The sequence below is a fragment of the Siphateles boraxobius genome, unplaced genomic scaffold, assembly GCF_051911475.1.
Source record: "Siphateles boraxobius isolate OS27281-9 unplaced genomic scaffold, OSU_SipBor_1 29, whole genome shotgun sequence".
Lineage (NCBI taxonomy): Eukaryota > Metazoa > Chordata > Actinopteri > Cypriniformes > Leuciscidae > Siphateles > Siphateles boraxobius.
In genome coordinates, this window is record NW_027508908.1 from 20,278,145 (window position 1) to 20,298,942 (window position 20,798).

A 20,798-nucleotide genomic window follows, 5' to 3' on the forward strand; every position below is an offset into this window, starting at 1 on the left:
GTATTATAACATTAATGACAAATATTATCAATGATTAATAATAGTGTTCTTTCATTGTTAATAAAGAATCCTTTAAAATAATGATACGTTGTCTATCAATATGATCATACCTGTACACAAGCACTGAATCAGAGAGAGATCCAATAGCCAGATCTGGGTAAGAATTTCTGTCCATATCCATATTCCCAGCAAGAGAGTATCCGAAGAGTTTCACATTGTGATCTTTTCCTTCAAGAACCTGAAATTATCGAATATACGTTATTTTTAAAAAAATGAGTAAATGAAAGAATGTGTAAATACTGAAAGACAACTGAAAGAAAAGAAAAGTGAATATATGGCTGAACCTGTGATTTTATTAGGCCTTGAGTTGAACCATGGTATATATATACTTTTCCAGCTCCGTTGTTCTCATATGGGGCACCAACAGCAACATCTGAGAAAATAAATTAAAAGTTATATTAATAATTATATTATAAAAAATTATCTTTGTGATTCTCATCATTTCTATATCATTACTATAAAAGTGTTTAAAATAAATGTCATCATCTACATAGATTCACATATAAGTGTAATGTTAAGAATTTGAGGATTTAAACTAGGTTAGCGAATGTTTCCAAATGCATGTTTAATGTTTTTATTATGTATATGTTTAATGTGAGTTCTAGAGTGTCATCACAAATATATTTGTGATGATGTATGTACATTATGGCATCTCTTCATCTCTATTTATCTTTCCTGGAAACTGTTTGCATTGAGGTGTTTTGCATTACCAGCACATACCATGATAACCATCCAGGTTCACATCTCCCATGCTTTCCACAGCCAAGCCGAACATGGAATTGGCGGCTCCCTCAATCCTCTTGGGGGTGACCTTGTCCCAAGCCCCTTCCTTATTAAGGTAAACATAGATGGCCCCACCGATATCACCATCTTTAATAAAGTACTGGGGTGCTCCGACTACAATGTCCTGCCACCTGTTTTAATAATCAGTGCAGGAAAATTATACATGTTGTTATTTGTAACTAAATCTATCAAACGTGTAAAATATATCAAATAAATATTCATTGTATTAATTGAAATGAAGTTGAAATCAAATAAAATAGAATGATTAGATTCAAAACTTGAAAATTAGAAATGTTGCTTTGACAACTAAGTGAAATAAAACAAGGCTGAGAGACTTAACGAATTTAAAATATTATAAACGAAAACTGAAATAAATATACATTTCAAACTAAATCGAAATATTACAAATATGAAACTGAAACATTTACTAAAATAACACTGATCTGCAAGCAATAAAACATTGCAATGGCCACATGTAATTCACTTAAGTAACACTAGTATGAAACAAAATATGGAAAAGACTATTTTAGAAAGATATAATATAATATAATATAATATAATATAATATAATATAATATAATATAATATAATATAATATAATATAATATAATATAATATAATATAATATAATATAATATAAGGATGTATTTTGGATCTTACCCATCTCCATTGATGTCAAGCACTGCAAGGTCATAACCAAAGGAAGAGGCAAGTCCGGTACCCTCTAGTATGTACTCAGCCGTCAACATGGATGATTTACTTTCTTCCTTCTTTAATAACACAACTGCCCCACTGTGATTGGCTCTTGGAGCCCCAGCAACTATAGTCAACTGACCCCTCTTGGTCAACATTTTTCCAGAGTCCAGAGAGAAACCTGTCACAGATACAATCAATCAGAAGAGTTGCTACAGTTTTGCTAAGGAAAAGAATACTGAAATTCTTTCAGTGATTAAGAAATATGCAATTATAACATACGAACAACATGAATGTAAACATTCATGGTTCTGATTGACTTGGACACTCCATCATTTTACCCATGCGGTGTGGATGAAAACAAGAAACCAACAACAACAACAACAACAACAAAATAAAACAAATACAGTAATGTAGCAACAACATCACATTTGTTCACAAAAACGACACAATGAATAGAATGTATAATGACCAGAACGCAAATAATTGATAAAGTTGGCGTCCAGGAAATCCCACAAGCCTAAATAGCTATTGGATGCCACATCATAAATGTTCTCCTTGGCCACCTGAAGGGGAGGTGACTGATACACAAACTGATCAGGATGATTAGTAGATATGCTAGTCATGAAAAGCACACCTACAGTTGCACAAACAAGATTTGTACTCAATAAAGCACAAAGTAGAACAGCCAAATATAAGCAAAAAGGAGTACATCCAAACAAAAGCTACGAAACGCAATACATATCTCTGCCTTGCATCCTACCGACACACATGTTGAAACTGTGCTGAAAAGTTTATTCACTTAATCACACCAGAGTTCTTTAGTGAGTCACATGATGGACTAATGATCAGGTGATATGGATGATGAATGGAATGTTATGTGAGGATGGACTCACCTAAATAACTGTTGGCAGGGACAGGCACCAGGTCTGGATCAAGTCGGCTTTCGTCTCCAACCTCATATGGGCCGTCATCAAAAATGTCTTTATCCCACAGAGAACTGTTCTTCTGTTCCATCCGCACCACTCCTGATATCCATCCAGTGGAGGAGTGAGTGAACAAGGAAAGGAAAAGGGTGAAGGGTTGAGGTTGGAGAAAGTGAATGAGTGAAGAGATGGAGCAAAGATGTCAAAGTTGAAATAGTAGGGGATAAAATACAATACGTCAGATGCAATGAACGGACAAATAAAATCTGAAGTACTAACTTCATGAGGGTGCCACGAATGTGGGGAATTATGGGTTTTGTTTGGCATTGGCCATTGTAATTTATCTAACCTTAACAAATGATTTAAAGCTGTATTTTCACTGAATATGCCAAAAATAATAAGATTTACCATGAAATTTACCATGAAGATCTCACCTACACTTCAATACATACATGCAGTAAATACAAGCACTTTAATCCTCCAATACCTTTCCAGTTGTAAGCACCCGGTGCTCCAAACACCAGATAGTGATAGTCCTTTGTGAATGTAGCAGACAGACCCTGCTGGCATGAACCAAACCGCTCGTGTCCTCTGTTTCTCCCGTTACAGAACATCCACTCCCCTCCATCTTCATCTGAGTCTTCATTAATCGTCAGGTCCTCACTTAGTACGTAGCAACGACCTGTCACGTCACGTAGCTCCTGATTTGTGTTCACAAATAAGCGCCGCTGGTAGCGATGCGCACAGACCTGGAGAGAGACACGGTGAGTACATATTAAATCAGTGAAATAAATCACATAATCAACTAAACTAAATAATAAATACACACATTTCTTTGCACTGTTACAAAAATATATCTCAGCCAAAAAAATTATTGTTCATTGGGTTTGGTGTTGGTAAAATGTTTTTATTTAAAATTACTATATTCTGCTTTAATATATTTTAAGATGTACTTTTTTAAAATGTGTTAAACGTTTTAAATAAATATATTTTGTAACATTCTAAATGTCTTTACTGTCACTTTTGATCAATTGAATGTGATAAAAGGATAAATGTATTCATTCAAATCCATACAAAGTAGTGCACCTTATTCAAGTCTTTTAAAGGGGAAATTTTGATTTATCAGGAACGCACTTAATTATAGAAGGAAAAAACTGTACACACTTATCTTGTTGTTGATTTGGACATGTAAAATATGTGAATAGGATTTTAGAAGCTAGGGTGGAAATCCTCACACAAAACTGAAGAGGCCTTATTGTGATAAACACTAAACACTTTGGAACATAATTCCATTTGTTTTTAGTGACATGAGGATGAATAGATCAAGACATATTTTTCATTTTTGGGTAAACTATCTCTTTAAGGGATGTACAGGCATGACAACTAGCTCTTGTACAGTAATTTACATTCAAACTATGGGATGCTCAATATATCGGTACCATATCGGTCATCGGCTAGTTCATTTCCCTCTATTTTTTACACTTAGCAATGTCATCTTTAGCTAATCTTGAAATTAATATCCATTATTTTATACAGTACATTGTAATTCCTAAATTTACTTGTAGCATATAACATGATCGATTTAAATATATTAATATGAATCTAAATATCTGCATTTACCGGTTATCAGCCATAATATGAAAATAATTATTGGCTTACAGGTATTGGTTGTGGAGATTTAAGATAGTTGCGTCCCTAATTTAAACAAGCACGCATACACATACACACACGCACGCACACACACACACGCACGTACGCACGCACGCACGCGCACACACACACACACACAAACTGTCTCTCTCTCTCTCTCTCTTACCAATATCTTTCCTCCAGGTCCCTGGCTCTGTACAGTAACTCCCATCCACTGGTTTTGCTTATTTTCGGTATTCATGTTTTCTACATGCACAATAAAAATACCTCACTTAACACACACAAACTCATTATAATGTATAATGTGTCATGTTTTCTTGTGTTTGCATTTACCGTCATTGTCAAACATTACTCGTTGGCATGACTGACTGGAAGAAGTTATGTCACAGCTGTACATCCCTCCCGTAATTCTTGACGTTTGCTTGGACAATGCTTTAGCTCTTGGGGCACCAACCAGCAACCTGTAAACCAACAAACAGAAATGTACTCATTGATTTGCAATATTGTGAATTTCATACTAAAAAATATATGATCTTTCATTCTTCTCTGCAGCTCCAAATTACACAAAAGAGACTCAGTAACCAAAGCAAATTATTGCTTTGGTTACTTTGGTTATTTTTAATATGCTTGTCAAGAAGTGAAACTCTTTTTTTTGTGGAAACATGAGCAATAATGTGGTTATTTTTACTTTGGTTATTTTTAATATGCTTGTCAAGAAGTGAAACTCTTTTTTTTGTGGAAACATGAGCAATAATGTGGTAAAAATTGTGATCATAAAATGATAAATCTGATACACTCTTTTCAACTGACTAAACAATTGAAAGTCTGAAGCAATATTTTCGCTTGTTCAGATGATTTTGAATAAGTAAATGGCTTCATTGCATCATTATCTTTTATTTCCCCACACATGGGTTTTTAGTAGGATCCTCAGTAGAAACAATGCAGATTCAACAGCCCACACTGAAAACACATGCACACTGTGTATTATTGAGGGCACTCACTCTATTCTTTCCACTGAAAAACTCAAGAGAAGATCTTTTTCCTTCTGAATAAAAGAAATGTAGGCCACAGAAAGCCTAGGTATCCACCACTCAATGTCTGTATCTCTGGTTTCACTTCATTTATGAGAATGAAAGGCTGTTTTCTTTTCTTTGGATTGACGGGTTCAGCGATAACATTCATCTTCAAGTTCTCATTGTGGGCATAGACAAAAAGGGTCTGACTGAAAGAAAGCCTACATTTCCCACAATACCCTATAGTAAAAATGGGTAATGTCCTGGAACTTACACTGTTTTACTTTTTGCAGATGCATACATTGTTTTACCTTACAGTTTTTTACAGTCGCTAGGACACATTTCTCAATACTTAGGTCACTTTTCCAAAACTCTTCTTCACACAGTGAGCACAACAGAAGTATATGTGGGCTAAATTGTGGATCATTTATCATTGCTTTGGCACAAAATGCATTCAATGACTACATCTTTCAAATTATATTAATTATTTTCTCACTTCGACACAACAACCACCAAAACTCTGTGTACTTACAGGCCAATTTGCACATGCTTACATACTGTTTTCAAAACTTATGTTCAAAACAATAACATAATAAAAAACTGAATATGACAGCAATTTGCTACATTTCTAAAGTAATATTTTAATGAAATATATTTCAAATCTAAAAATGAAATGCTATAAAAACAATTGGACAATTGGACCAACCACAGCTGATTCCTATTGTATCTGTATCGGTGAATGGTGTGTACAAATTCTTGTATTTTGTAATTAGTCTGTGCAAAAAAAAAAAAAAGACATAAAATATATTGAAGCATACTGCATCATGTCTGATTCATTACAGTAAAATATATTGCAGTGAATTCTAAACAGTAGAGAGGTGTGCTTGTTTTACAGAAGGAAACATTGTATAATGCTACCTGTTGTTAGTGTTTTTTAGGTCATTGTTTTGTGGGTGACAAAGTGTGTTTGTTGTCTGTCAAACTTTGCTAGAATGATGGAAGAATATGTTGATTTGAGGCATGCATGAAGTGATATGGTAGTTTTAGTGCATTTTGAAAGTGAAATGAACTGCTGTGCCGAGCTGAAAGTTGGTTTGGAGAACTGTGTTAAGAGTTTTGAAAAAGTGACCTAAGCATTGAGAAATGTGTCCTAGCGACTGTAAAAAACTGTAAGAGGTAAAAGGTGGATATTAGTACCTTGCCTTAGTACCCTTAATGTACATAATAAGATACAAAGATGTTCCTTAGTGTACTGCCTTTAATGTATAAATGAATGTATAGTTTTTGCACATTCTATGAGAATTTACGGGACTCTAAAACATACTTTCCTTTAAAGTGTTAGAACTGAAACACCAGGACACACACAGAGGACAATGACAAAAATTGGGGTTGTGATCTTATCTTAATTTCGTTTGGGAAGTACAGTCCAAGTGCAGTCAATTTCATGTTTGTGAAGTCACATTTCATTTATTATTTCAGCAATCAGACAAAGGCGTATTTTTTGCTGTTGTTTAACTGAATTAGCTATAAAGGTGATAAGGGTTGGGAATTACCCCCATTTTCAGAAGTGTATTTCATGCCTAGATCTACTGATAATTCCATCAATCCCTTCTGTGCCTAAGATTTAACAAGCGTATAGACCGAGCCTCTGTGTCTGGATCACAAAAAGAGAATAGCTTTAGAGTCACATTTTCCAAACAGACAGAGAGAGCACTGTTTTTCTGAAAGGGCAACACAAACTTTTCTGTGTTGGGCAAAAATAGCCACTGAATACCTGCTATTCATTCCACTCTCAAGAGCATACAGATTGCTATATCTGATGAAAATGCTCATGATTACATTAAATCTAATGCAATGCACAGGCTGAAATGATCTACATTACATATCCAACAAAACTACAATGAACAAAGAACATTCTAGTGTCTTTTAACATGATTTGTAATATAAAGAAAATAAGAAATAAGAAAAACAACAAAAGATATTACTTACAAAACATTCATAAAATATATACTCATATAAACACAGTGTACTGGTTTGATGTCGTAGAACACGCACAAAATTGACTTTAATCATGAACAGACAATAACCGACAGAGGACTGAACTGATAGAGGAAGTACATATGTAGGAGATAATCTGATGATCATAAATAACCACATAAACTGACAGAAACATGATCAGAAACCGAAATTAATCAGAGCAGGAAAACGTGAACTAAAGGAAACAGAACAGAATATTAAAATAAGAGTCCAAGACCGTGACACACACACACACACACACACACACACACACACACACACACACACACACACACACACACACACACACACACACACACACACACACACACACACACACACACTGGCATGACAATTCATAACTATTTTATGTTTTTGCCAGATTGGTAGTGAATTTATACAATCTCATTCATACATTTTCATACAATCTGCTTTAGGTGTGGATCTTCATGCTTACTTTTTTTTTCTAAAACTCATACATTTTTAAATAAATCAAACCATACAAATTTATACGGAATTGCCAGCTCGTAAAATAGTTACATTTTCTCATGAGATCGGGTTCATACATACTCTGTATTTGCAAAATTTGCCAACTGTTTCAGGAAATTGCTATAATCTGGATCACAATCAACTCCTAAACAGCATCATTCTATTCTGCAAACCCCAAATGATTTGGGTTGAAACAAAACAATTCTGAAACACAAACAACTTAAGGCTGGAATTCACTACACAACTCGTGCTTAGTTTTTTGCCACAATTTACAGTCTGGAGGAATCAACGCTAGTTGATTAGCTAGCTAGCCAGTCTCCAGATTTTGGGCAGACTGAGTTGACAGATTTAGCAGAAAATCTTGTAGTGTATGCTGGGCAGTGGGAACAGACTTTTTAGCTTCACAAATCTTAATCTATCTATACAGTTGGAGGATATTAAACACGTTTTGCATATTTTAGAGCATATATTGTTTTCATCAGTCATGTGTCTCAAAGCAACGAGGCACATGTTCCTGAATGAGTTTGTTATGTTTGAAACAACTTGAAAGTCTGGTAGTGTGTGATCGTGGGTAATGTAATGTGTCTCCACTAATCACTCCCCAGGGGGATGTAACCAATATAGCACAACAAGGATATACATGACTTTTTGAGATAGTTCTGCATTTTTATATATATATATATATATATATATATATATATATATATATATATATATATATATATATATATATATATATATATATATACACACAGGACAAACAAGCCCAAAATTCCAAGGAAGAATAAATGAATAAATACATTGGAGAGAACATCACACAAGAACCATACATTTTTATTTTAAAACTTAAAAAAAAAAGTCCACAGCACAACCGAAAGATGGAAGATTCAGAAAGTGAGAGGGATAAAGTGATAGAAGGAAATCTAGATGTGCAAGTGGGGGAGGGGAGAACAGAGAGGGCAAGTATTCTATTTACTGAGAGCTTATTCAGAGATAGAGCTTCATGTGTCCTGAGGACACAGTTCGACACTGGCATTCAATCATCATACAGGCACAGAGAATTATGTCTCATCTGTTAAATATGTCAGGCTCTCAACATAATGAGAAAGAAACAATTAAGCAATTACTCATTCAGAGAGCAAATTACTCATTCTAGAGAGCAAATGGTTCTTGACTTCTAACATTATTTCATATAGTTTCAATAGGAAAGAAAAAACTGCAGGTTTGGCAAATGGAAAAAGGTTACTCTGATCTTGTAAAGTACTTTGCAAAATACTTTTTTTGTAATCTTGCAGCACTAGCCAATAATGTGTTGGGATGTTTGACCAAATAGATTATTTCAATCAGTTCATAAATCAGCAATATGCTTGCATTAAAAGTTTATAGGCTAAAGGCTGGTGAATTTACGAAATGTCATATAGACAATAACCAAATAGGACCATATATATTTCAACTGCAATATTTTGTTATAATTCAAATCTTTAGAATCTTTTGAATAATTGCAGAGCACAAGACATGAAAGTGTAAGAGAGTTTGGCAATATTATGGTGCATTTGAGTGTGCCATGTCAGAATTATCATAATTTTAGTTTCCAACTTGTCCTTACATATCTTTGTCCTTACATAATTTTGTGAAAGTTCCTATTTGACTGTGACATCATGTAAAAAACAAAATGGTTGCTAACGGTAGCAACCTCTACACAAATTTCTGTTATGCCACTTAGCCAGTGTTGCTTGTAGCACTTTCTTTGATTATACAAGAGAATAGATGTGAATTTTGCTGTCAATACCAAGTAAGCCACACTAAGATTCATTTAGGCATTTATGAGCTTTGCCGTAGAAACAAATCATTTCTGAAACGTAAACAACTTAAGGCTGGAATGCACTAAATAACTATTGCCTAGATTATTGCCACAATTTACAGCCTGGAGGAACCGTCTAGTTTATTAGCTAGCTACCCAGCCTCCAGATATTGGGCAGTTGGAGTTGACAGATTTTGCAGAAAATCATGTTGTGTATGCTGGACACAGACTTTTTAGCTTTAGGAATCCATCCAGTTGGAGGATTTCAAACACATTTTTCATTTATTAGAAGTTATTGTTTTCATCTGTGTCTCAAAGCAACAAGGCGTGAGTTTGTGTGAGTTTGTTGTGTCCGGAACAACTTGTCTGGTGTGATCTTCAGTCGGTTGATGCCCATTTTTTCTCTGTTACCATTTACAAAGTCAGCAATGATGTGGCAAGTGTACGGAAAATGTATGATAGTGTTTTAAAATCTGTTCAGTTTTTAAAAGTAATGTAGTGTATATCAGGCTTTAGGCTGTGTGTCCACCAAAGTGTTTTTAACCAGCTGAACACACCAGGCACTTTTCTAAAAAGAACAGCTAGTAGTTTAGCTTTTTTATTTGAGACACTTTGGTTGCTATTAGCAGAATATTTGCAGAAGTGCTACTAGATCTGAATATAAAAATGCTGACACAATATAAAGTATATGCTCTGGCCCTTGTTTTTATTGTACAAGCAGGGTGACAGTTGGGCAGTGTGGCATTTTTCCCACCTCTCCTCCTCTGTGATTGGGAGGCTGGGTAAAAACAGTGATGAGCACTGCATTTTACCCAAAGATGAGAACTTTTAAACTCGGCACCCAGAGAAAAAATAAATGCTAAGAGCATGGTCACACTGCCGTTTTTAAATACACAGCGCTCTCATTGAAAAAAATAAATAAAAATGCTTTGATGGACACACGGCCTTAGGGGCCATTCACACAGAACGTCTTTTTTCATTCCACATAGTTTTTCAATGTAGCTATCAGTAAACACGCTTCACAGACGTCTTTAACTATTGCGCTCACTTCTTTTGAGACTTCTTTTAGCTACAATAATTCCAAATTATATCCAAATTCCAAAACACTGCATTAGTCTTTAATTCAAAACTTTCTCTGAATGTTTTGTCACACCTCTTAACCAACACTTGTTTACTCACTGTTGGCTAAACGCATTTTTTTTTTTTACTTGAGGAGCAGTAAATCATGGTTGTATAGTGTACCAGGCCAAACAATTTTATAGACACACTATCATAATTTTGTATGGAATGTTAAGCATTGATGTTTTAAAGAATCTACAGAGGAGGCCACTACTATGGTGCAAGAGCTGGTTCTGCTGAGGAGGTTTGGAGTGTCATGGTTCACATTACGAACTGACAGCAGCTGAATTACAGCTCCAGATGTGCTTCAAACATTTCAAAGACTCAAGGCTTAAAGATACAGAGTGCAAACTGATATTACCTGACCTACTGTGCACAACATAGGTGCTGCAGGAGAACAAGATTTTCCGACTCCCTTAAGACAATGATCAATTAATGAATATAAGTCTAGGAATAGATATTCGCAAAATATGGTGTTGGATAGAGCCAGGGCCATCGCTAACATTCACAGGGCCTGAGAAAAAAATAGGGTGAGCGGAGCTTTGATCTTTTGGGGTGGTTGATCTTTCTCCATGGCTCAATAGAATAAACTATTCAAGACCTTAGAGGCAAGTCTTAGTGGCCACCTTATAATATCACCCGGAATGTTACAGATGCAGTAATCTGCAGGTTTACATACATAAAGCCCATTAGTAAAAAGCTTAAACATGCTTTCTTCATGCACAAGAACCAAAGAAGTTTTTTCTCATGCATCAAACGATTACAACTGAGTTGCCGTTGGCCATATTTGATGTGCTCTATGTGAATAACAGCCTAAATTAAATCTGTTCATCATACTGTATAAGCAATTTGTTTCTTCAGAAGACTTGAATTAAACCGCTAAATTCAGATAATTACTTTTTCTATCCTTATGAATATTTTGAAGCTTAAAAGTTTTGGTGGAATAGACTTTCAATGCAAAAATCTCTCAATTTTATTAAAATGATTTGGTTTTCAAAAAGTAAAGATATGTGTCATGTATACCGCAAGTTCCATAGATGAAGATGAGTCACCAGTTCCAAAAGACAGGTCATTTTAATGACAATAAACCACACGCGTAGCAGTCTGCACTAAACACAAATAATAACCGACAACTGAACAGCAACACAAGATGAAGTTGAATACACAGTGAAAACGAACTGAATGGCAAACAGGTGTGTGATACTTAATGAATTAAGATAGCAATTAATGATCAAACAGGAACAGAGAACACAGGAAACAAAGATGAGCCACTTATAAGTCCTTGAAAAAGAAACAAATTTAACATAACCGTGACAATATGAGGGTGTGTGAACGATGAAAGATTTTTTTTATTTTGGGGTGAACTATACTTTTAAAGGTGATAAAGGAAATAATGTATTCAGAAAAAAAAAGGGATGTGTTGTTCTGATATAGTAGTAGAATAAGGCATTATTTGTACAACAATAGTAATATGGTAATAATGGTGCATCATTTATTAAAGCTTTTTGCTGCATATCAATTAAATTACAGCCTGTTTAAACTCTTTTTTTTATAATTTATGGGAGTTTGACATCATTATTGTTGATTGTAGAAATAAGAAAGTGGAGGGAGGGAGGGAATGGTATCGGGACATGACACATCAAATATCTACCTGCATCCCATGAGCACACTGTAGTGGGGATCACTGTTTAAGTTTCTCAGAGAGGTGTGGATCTAGCATGACAGTGGGGCTGGCATGATGCATCATGTGGACAAACTACAGTAGGATAATAATACTTGAGACTATTCTGAAGGCCAATGCAATTGAGTGATGTATAAGGCCAATAGCTGCCTATTCTTACTGATGTGCTAATTCAGCACAAGCTTAAGGCCTACTCCTGCACAGGAAGCTAAGAGAATCACAGGAAGAGGAAGAGGTAGCCAATTTCCATGCCAAATGGACCCACTGCACCCTGGGATATGGGCCAGCATATTATTGTATATAAAACTGAATGTGCTTTGCCTGCTTCATTATTCCACCATATGTTAAAGCCAAATCAGATAAAAAGTTTGATTATTGTTGTTCACACACGTGTCGAGGAAACACTATAGATCCCCAAAGTAATCTTCAAAATATGTTACAGAGCAAAGTCAACTGTGAAAGTTGATAAAGACAAAGAGACCCCTGCCCCCACAGAGACTCAGGTTCTGCTTACACCAGGACATGCGTCTTCAAACATGTCTCTTGCGATCGGATTTCAAAAGGAGGATCGCAAATTCCAACATTACGTGATTTTGCGACTACATCACTCACAATGTCAGAGTGTTACTGGTTTTCAGACCGAATGCTCATTGTTATAATGTTTACATTAGATGAACTCTGGATGTGTTTGACATAATCTGTCACTGCATTTTCTGTGATGTCTTGTGCATTTATATGTATGGGCATTCATTTGGTTAATTTGGTGTTGATTCATTTTCTTTGCTGCACAAACCAGTAAAGTTTAAAACCGTTAAAAACTCTCAGGTGAGTAAGCGACCCTTCACTCAGTTGTTCAGGATGCATTTTATTAATTGAATGAATGAATGAATAAAATTGGTGAATATTGGTGGAAATCTTACAAAAAAAAAAAAGCAAGTGCTCCAATTGTCTTACGAAACAACTCCCATTGTGAAAGTACCACCAGCCCAGACTGCTAGTGGAGTATTGGCAAGTCAAAACCAATCAATTACTAGTGCCAAGATCAGGGCTCAGGTTCAGTGAGAGCTTAGATCGTAAACGTACTTTCTGCCAAGTTCTGTTGAAATCTGGGCACACTTGGTGCAGTGTTTCCCAGTATTCTTACATATTCTCTGTTACAATAGAATCATTTCACAAAGTAACACAGAGACTCCAGGGTACTCATTACAATACATCCCTAATGTTATATTGACTACAACTACAAGCTAATATTCCACACCTTTGACAACTGAGGCAATTGCATTGCAAAAAACTGCATTGAGATGTAATATTTATAATAGCAGTGAGAAATGGTATTTTAGATAGGGATATTGGTAATGTAGAAAAATAAAATAACATAAAATCAGGTCCCTGTCAGGATTTTCATGTAGCCCACTTTTTTTTCATTGTCTGCATTTGTGTTTTCAAAAATGAAAATTCTGTTATTATTTACTTACAATCATGTAGTCCAAATATACTTCCTTTGCAGCTTTCTTTTGTATTCCACTAATAAAAGCTATAGGGGTTTGAACAACAGGAGTGTAACTGAATAAGAATGACAGAATTTTAACAACATTATTTGTATAACTATTTAGGTGTATTTAAACAGTCCAAAAAAAGTGCCTTGTTTTTATCAGCATTATGTGTTTTTGTAGTAAGTACACACAGAAGAAGAATGGAATCACTTTACAGGTATGCGCCTCATTCCCAACTAGTTTTCACTTGAGCAAAAGAGCTAACGTGCCAGACACACACACACACACACACACACACACACACACACACACACACACACACACACACACACACACACACACACACACACACACACACACACACACACACACACACACACACACATACACACACACACACACACACACACACACTGCCTACATTACCAGGACAGCAGCTCCATGACAAGCCAAGGAATGCTACATCAATGCCCCCCAACACACACCCTGCCCTGCCTTGGCCTTCAGTAATGTGAATCACCTTCACACATACACACACCTGTAGGGCATGTGTTACTAACAAGCAGAGTTGTTGTGTTCTAACACAGCCAGCCAGTCTACCAAGCCCATGCATGAGATACACACTGAGGATATGAGTCAGAGCACACACATATAAATGTGACTTTCATACACTGGGTGTGGTTTGAAATATTTGAAATACATCATAAATCCATAAAAAAATTTTTTGCACAATTAACTTGGAAAAGGTTCCAAAATTAGTGATTTGCTAATGAACTCCAGTTCGTCTTACTTTGTCTAACTACTTTTCTGCTAACCATAAGTATGTTTGAATTTTACAAGAAATATAACCACAACTATAATGTACTTCATATATATTTCACAATCTCTCTTTTTTCTACTTTTCTGCAGTTTTGTTTGTGTGGTAGTCTTGCTTATACAAATTGATATTGCAGTACTTTGAGAATTGTTGGCTTTTGTATGATAAACAGATTGTGGTGATTCTCATTTGCTGCTTTGCTAAATAATAACTAAATGTAAATGTACATCTCACACATAAATGTTCTAAGCAGTTACACTAACGCTACACATCAGTCACTTGCATAACTGGTGGACTCTGCAGGATAAACATGAGGTCAATCCTGGCAGTTTCTCTTCTGTGCTGCCAGGGTTGATGGCAGTAGTGAGTTTCAGGAATGAGTTACAGGCTTCTGCTCACATTCTTTCACTTGCGTGTTAGGCTTGAAACTTACAATGCGTGTCTGGTGCTGCCAAGGTAACACTGTGGTTTTTTAAGTGAACCACAAAAACAATATCAAACTGTCATGACTGAAAAATTCAATAAAATATGTTCTAAAAACACTGTCTAAAGTCTCTGTCTCAAATAACCTTAATTGCTAAGGATCCCATCTAATCCTTGCAGTGCTTGAGGTCAAAGAGGTTGACAATTAAAGGATGAAGGAGACCAGAAATCTCCACAATGAGAAAGGAGAAGGAGACTGGACATCTCTAATGACCCCAATGAAGCTAAATATGCACACTATTTCCAAGTAATGAGCACACTGTTGCGTGGTTAAAGGTATGCCCTGAAATGACAAACCTCTGAGTTGTTTAGCTTTTTCAGCAGCTGTCTTCTCATGGACCTTTTATTCTGAAATATCATTCTAGTGCACTGCTGCGCAATGCATAACAAACAGTCCCAAATCAAATTCTTTATTTTTTACTATCCTTCATGTTGTTCCAAATTTTTATACATAAATGTCTGGCCTACATGACTTTTTTCTTTCTTTTTGTTGTTGTTGCTATATTCACTGCCATATCTTTGTTTAAACAAACTTAAATTTAAGTCATTATTCACTAATAATCTTCATTGTCAGTGAGTCATTTCATTCGGTTCAAATCATTCAGACCCTGTAATGGATCTACAGATTCATTTAAAACATCCGACTCATGTGAATCACTCGCTACTTCTCTTGAAGACGATTCAAGGAGAGCTAGGGATGTCAAAATTATCAGTCATATTAAGTTTACTTATTTTCTTTACACAATTACTATTGGCTTTCAGAAAATCCAAGAGGTCTACGTTGATAACATTCAGTGATTTTGCGACTTTTTAAGATTTGGGCATCTTTAGCCTACATTGTTTTACATGAAAAATACATTATTCAAAACTTCTCATTTTGTGGTGAAAAAATATATAATACGGGTTTAAAACGACATCAGGCAGGGTGAATAAATTGCAGAGTTTTCATTTTCGATTTATTTTTTTAAGGATCACCCTGATCTAATGCACTTGAACTGGTGCGATGTGTGCGCATGTCTTACGGTTACGGGTGGATGTGCAACTGTGCATACTACCAGCTACATAGTTGAAATTACAAAAATGTTTATCAACCAAAGTACCTGGATTCAACTTGCTGCTAATTTGAAATAAACTCCCTAAAAAAACTATGATACCTGGACTCCAAAGAGGATAAAATGAATGCTTACATTATTTTATCAGATGGTCTGAGTTGTCGGTGCATTGCCAGGGAGAAACCGAACAAGCTGTTGGCATCTCCCGTTTTCCTGATAACATTAGTTGTGTCCAGGTTGAAGGCAGAGATCAGCGTCCATCCCAAAAAACTGAGAAGCGGTAAGGTTAAAGTCCTATAAGATCGCATTGTGATGTTGAGGTCCGTTCGTGTCGGGTTCTTGCTTTAGATTTGAGAGTTGAGACTTGCAGCCCGTTTCTGCTAGGTTTATGGATGCCTATAAGGGAGGAATCTCTCTCACGTCCCTCCTCTCGTCCTCCACCCGTCTCCACCCTCAGCCGTGCCTCTACCTGCCAGTACAGCTCCGGGCTTCGTTTTTCCTCATTATTCAGCATTCTTTTGGTTATTCGAGCGTATGATATTAGATATTTATCGTCGTAAAAATAGCGACGGTTCCCTTCGAGTGTCATTCATTTCACATAACTCATGATGAGTCTGGTGAGTAAATAGCTGTATGAATGAGAGCTTTCTACACCAAAAACCTTGCATTCTGGGTAGTAGCCTAACTAATAAGTTTTAGCACATTTAAAAGTCTGTAAATGTTTTTGTTTTTCTAAAATGTGTTTACCATGTTCTTATATTTTATTCTTATATTATGTAACGTAGGCTATCTCTTTATAAATCTAAAGCCCTTGTGCTTGTAGACTATTGAGGTATAAGGTAGTACAAAGAGGGTACAGACAGCATGGTGGTAATGAAATGTATAGCCTACTTTATTTAATAAAAAATAAAATAATATTAGCCTATAAATAATTTGTAATTAAATGCAGGGCATATACACTTGAATGATATGAAATTAAACAAACCTGCTGATTTAGAAGATACCAGCTCTGTTATTTGCAAACATGCAACAGCCAAGATTGCAAATCAAGTTATAAACATTATTAGCCTATAAGACATCCAGTTTGTACAGAATTGTCATGTATGATAGTGATTTCAATCGTTGCTTTTACATTTCAGTCTTGTGTTAAAGCACTTTCCGTTCTCCCCTACAGCAATATTACAAATTAAAATTTGCTTATCTACATCAGGGGGTTATTGCAGTTAGCACCGAACCACACAAGCATTACTTCTTTATCTCTGTTTATCTCTTTGTCTGTGTTTGTGAGGATGAATTCTCAGATGTGCAAATGAACACAGACATCACAGCCTCTAATCTCTGGCTTGTTAGACCCCCCTGTGTTTTACACGATGTGGTTGAACCTGGCTGAAAGCCTTGTAGGTACTGTCCCAAATCTGTTTTTAGACAATTGGGGCATTGAAACAATGTTAGCATTCTAATAAAACTGATCTTTTTTTAATCCCCAAGAGGATTGGGGATGTGGGGGTGGGGGCCGTACACAAATGGAATGAAAGACAAATGATCAATAGCCTAATAAAAACTGACATTTGAAATAGAGACAAATACTTGTCACTAATTTATTGACTGTTAATATTGTCATTGAATATAGTATCAAATATATAATAATCAGAGTATCAATTCATAAAAAGTCACCAAATACTAAAATAAAACCTTCATAATTGAACAAACAGCACTTCAGATGCATTATACTTACAGGTTTAATTCAATTAAGGTGACTTGGTGAAAAAAAAACAGTCACATGAACTTCATTGAGAATGGCCATAAGAAGATAACATCTGTGTACTTTCCTCTCACAAAAAAAATGGCAAGGCAGGAATGTACATTTTTTATATTATTCAGTTATAATAATAACATTATTGGCTTAAAATAGTCCATTAATCTCCACAATCTCCACACGTCAGACCCCTCTGATTATTAGTATAGTCTAAATTTCCTCTGGGATAGTAATTTAAAGGATGTTAATTTAGGATATTCACCCACAGTAATAGCCTATATGAAAATGTCACCCAAAATTTCTGTCATCACTTACCTGTATGCCTTTGTCCCCCTATGGAACACAAATATATTTGAAAAAAGCATTTTTTTTCTTTCTTTTTTTTGTTTTTTTACCTCTGGTTTGTATTTTGCCAACCGCTTGTGCAGATCTGGTCAATAAAATGTTTGACATTTTTAATGTTGCAATGAAGTAGAGGTATTGACAGATCCTTTTCTTTCTTTGGCGTGCATATGAGTGCAACAGATTATTTAAAGAAAAATGTAAGGCACGTAGTACTGTTTATTATGTAAAAAAGTACGCTTTTTGTTTTTTTGGACAATTGTTGATTGGATTTTGAGATGTGGGTGTTGCACTTAAAAACGAAGACAGAAGAATTAAGGCATTAAAGGGGACTAAATGATTGGAAAAGTCCTATATACTGTACATCACCAGAGAGAAGTCTGTTGTTTCACCTGAATATTTTTTATTAAAACTCAAAAAGAAAAAAAAATGCATTGATGAATCATTCACAATAAGTAACATGCATTTAGAATAGAATGGGGGTGCATTAGCATTTAACTACAACTTTAAAGATGTATTGGTAACACTTTACAATATGGGTGCATTAATAAGCATTAATTCATGCTTAGCTAATGCACAGATAATACTGAATTAATGTGTAACTAATGATTATCTAAGCTATTCATTAATGATTACCACATTAGGAGCTAATTTTATGAGTCTGTATGGTTAATGTATTAGTTCATACATGAATTGTTATTAATTAAATATGTAATTGTGAATTAATTCCCTAATAACTCATTTTTTTAACCAATAGTGTTAAATAATATGTTAATTACCAGAATGAGCCAAAGCCTTGTATTTCAACTTGCAGATAATACAGGTACACATTAATACATGATTAATTACTTCATCGTTAGTGCAAATTCATGTGTAAATTACTACAATTACTAAATGACTAGTTAATAATGATGTGCCTCAACAAGTAAAGTCATAACATAATGATACCTTTGCAAATCATTAGCTAATGATTAATTAAAGCAGACAACTGGTAGTTGAAGTGCATAGCTTTGACTAATTGTGGTAATTAACACATTAATTTACACTATTAGTTAATAAAATATGTTATTAAGGAATTAATACACAATGACACATTGAATTAATAGCAATTCATGTATTACTTAATCTATTAATCATATAGACTCTTTATTAGTTGCTGATGCAGTAATAATTAATTAATGGTTTAGTTCTTCATGAATCATACATTAACTCATGATTATCTGTGCATTAGTTAAACATGAATTAATGCATATTAGTGCACCCGTATTGTAAAGTGTTACCGATGTATTATTGCAATGTTGCTATGCCAGTGATTAAGGCCACCACAGAGAATCTAGGGTGAGACCTGCAGAAACAAATAGGTACACAGTGGTTGTCTGATTCACTGACCTGGCATACGCAGCCACTCCCTTTGAAAGATGACACACTTGGTCTAGGCATCTCTCTCTGCACTTCAACCAGGTGAACTTTGCTGTTCTGATGTCAGTAGTGTTGAAATGCACCGCCTGAGGCTAAGAATGTTCAGAAACACTGGGCGTGCCTGGATGAAAGTCTGCAATCCGACCCCTCTTCTTTTCTCCCAACCCCTCCTTTGCCTCTATCCCTTTCTCCTGTTCTCTATCCACCCCTTCCCTCGAACATATAGCACTCTAATCACTTAGTATGCACTCCCTCTCTCTTTCCTCCTCCTCTCTTTTTCTCAGTGACATTGGTGGTCTGTGTTTCTACACAGCAGCAGCAAATAAATCTGTATGGAGAGCAGAATTATCCCTGAGCCGTAAATCTCAATCTGCTGTTGCAGTTCCATTCTGGTTGCTTTAAATCATATTAATGTCCCCTCTCTTCTGTATTTCTGTATTATTATTTTTTTTTTTCACATTTTGTTTTGTACACAGTTTGTAAAGGTTTGTAAAACGAACAGATTTTTCGACAGTGTTTTGAAAACACCTCAGGGACGCTGCAGTCTGGCCAGAGAGAGTGGATTCTGTCAGCTACTGTGTCTTCAGAGGTTGGGCTGGGGCTGAGAATGGAGAGATATGTTGTCAGGTGCAGGTTTTGTCTTGTCCGAGGGTGTAACTCATTAAACTATGTGCACCAATCCTTTCATGGCAAGAACTGATCAGGGTATGGATGTTGGTACTTCATTATAATGGAAATCCCATGCAACTTATTATCAAGTTTTTTATCAAGAGAAAATATTTTTAAATGTAAGAAAAGGTTCTCTTTAAATTAATTAGTGTGAATTTGAAATGACAGGAAATGGAATTTACTGCATTGTAATTCAAAGAAAGTCAATGCTACCATCACCCAAAAGTTTTGCACTAAAACATAAATAATTACATCATTAATTTTGACTAATCATGCAGATTTTTTCCCTCTGATAGTTCAATACTGTCAAAATAATCCACACACCCATCGAAACAGATTTGAATTTTGCCACAACATTTCAAATGGACTCCATTTTATCATATAAATAAAGACATCAATTTGTGGTAAATTAAAGCATTCTGGGCAGTGGGTAATTACATGTAATCTTGATTAACCAATGAAGTACTTGTAATTAGATGTGAAATCAAAAGTAATCAGAAAGTAGTCAAATATTACCTTATGTAATGTAATGCATC

At 35.3% G+C, this 20,798-nt stretch overlaps 1 protein-coding gene across 1 annotated transcript in view; it reads right to left on the reverse strand.

Moving 5' to 3' along the window:
* Window positions 1-16,691, reverse strand: part of itga6b (integrin, alpha 6b) — a 30,246-nt gene extending 13,555 nt beyond the window's left edge. Inside the window, exons 1-9 of the mRNA XM_077246781.1 lie at window positions 16,212-16,691; window positions 4,446-4,573; window positions 4,279-4,358; window positions 2,950-3,211; window positions 2,433-2,564; window positions 1,504-1,717; window positions 781-974; window positions 345-433; window positions 111-238 (exon numbers count right to left, since the gene is read on the reverse strand). Of these exons, the coding sequence (XP_077102896.1) occupies window positions 111-238; window positions 345-433; window positions 781-974; window positions 1,504-1,717; window positions 2,433-2,564; window positions 2,950-3,211; window positions 4,279-4,358; window positions 4,446-4,573; window positions 16,212-16,384 (1,400 nt within the window). The 5' untranslated portion in view covers window positions 16,385-16,691. The remainder of the gene's footprint in view (window positions 1-110; window positions 239-344; window positions 434-780; window positions 975-1,503; window positions 1,718-2,432; window positions 2,565-2,949; window positions 3,212-4,278; window positions 4,359-4,445; window positions 4,574-16,211) is intronic.
* Window positions 16,692-20,798: the final 4,107 nt, after the last annotated feature.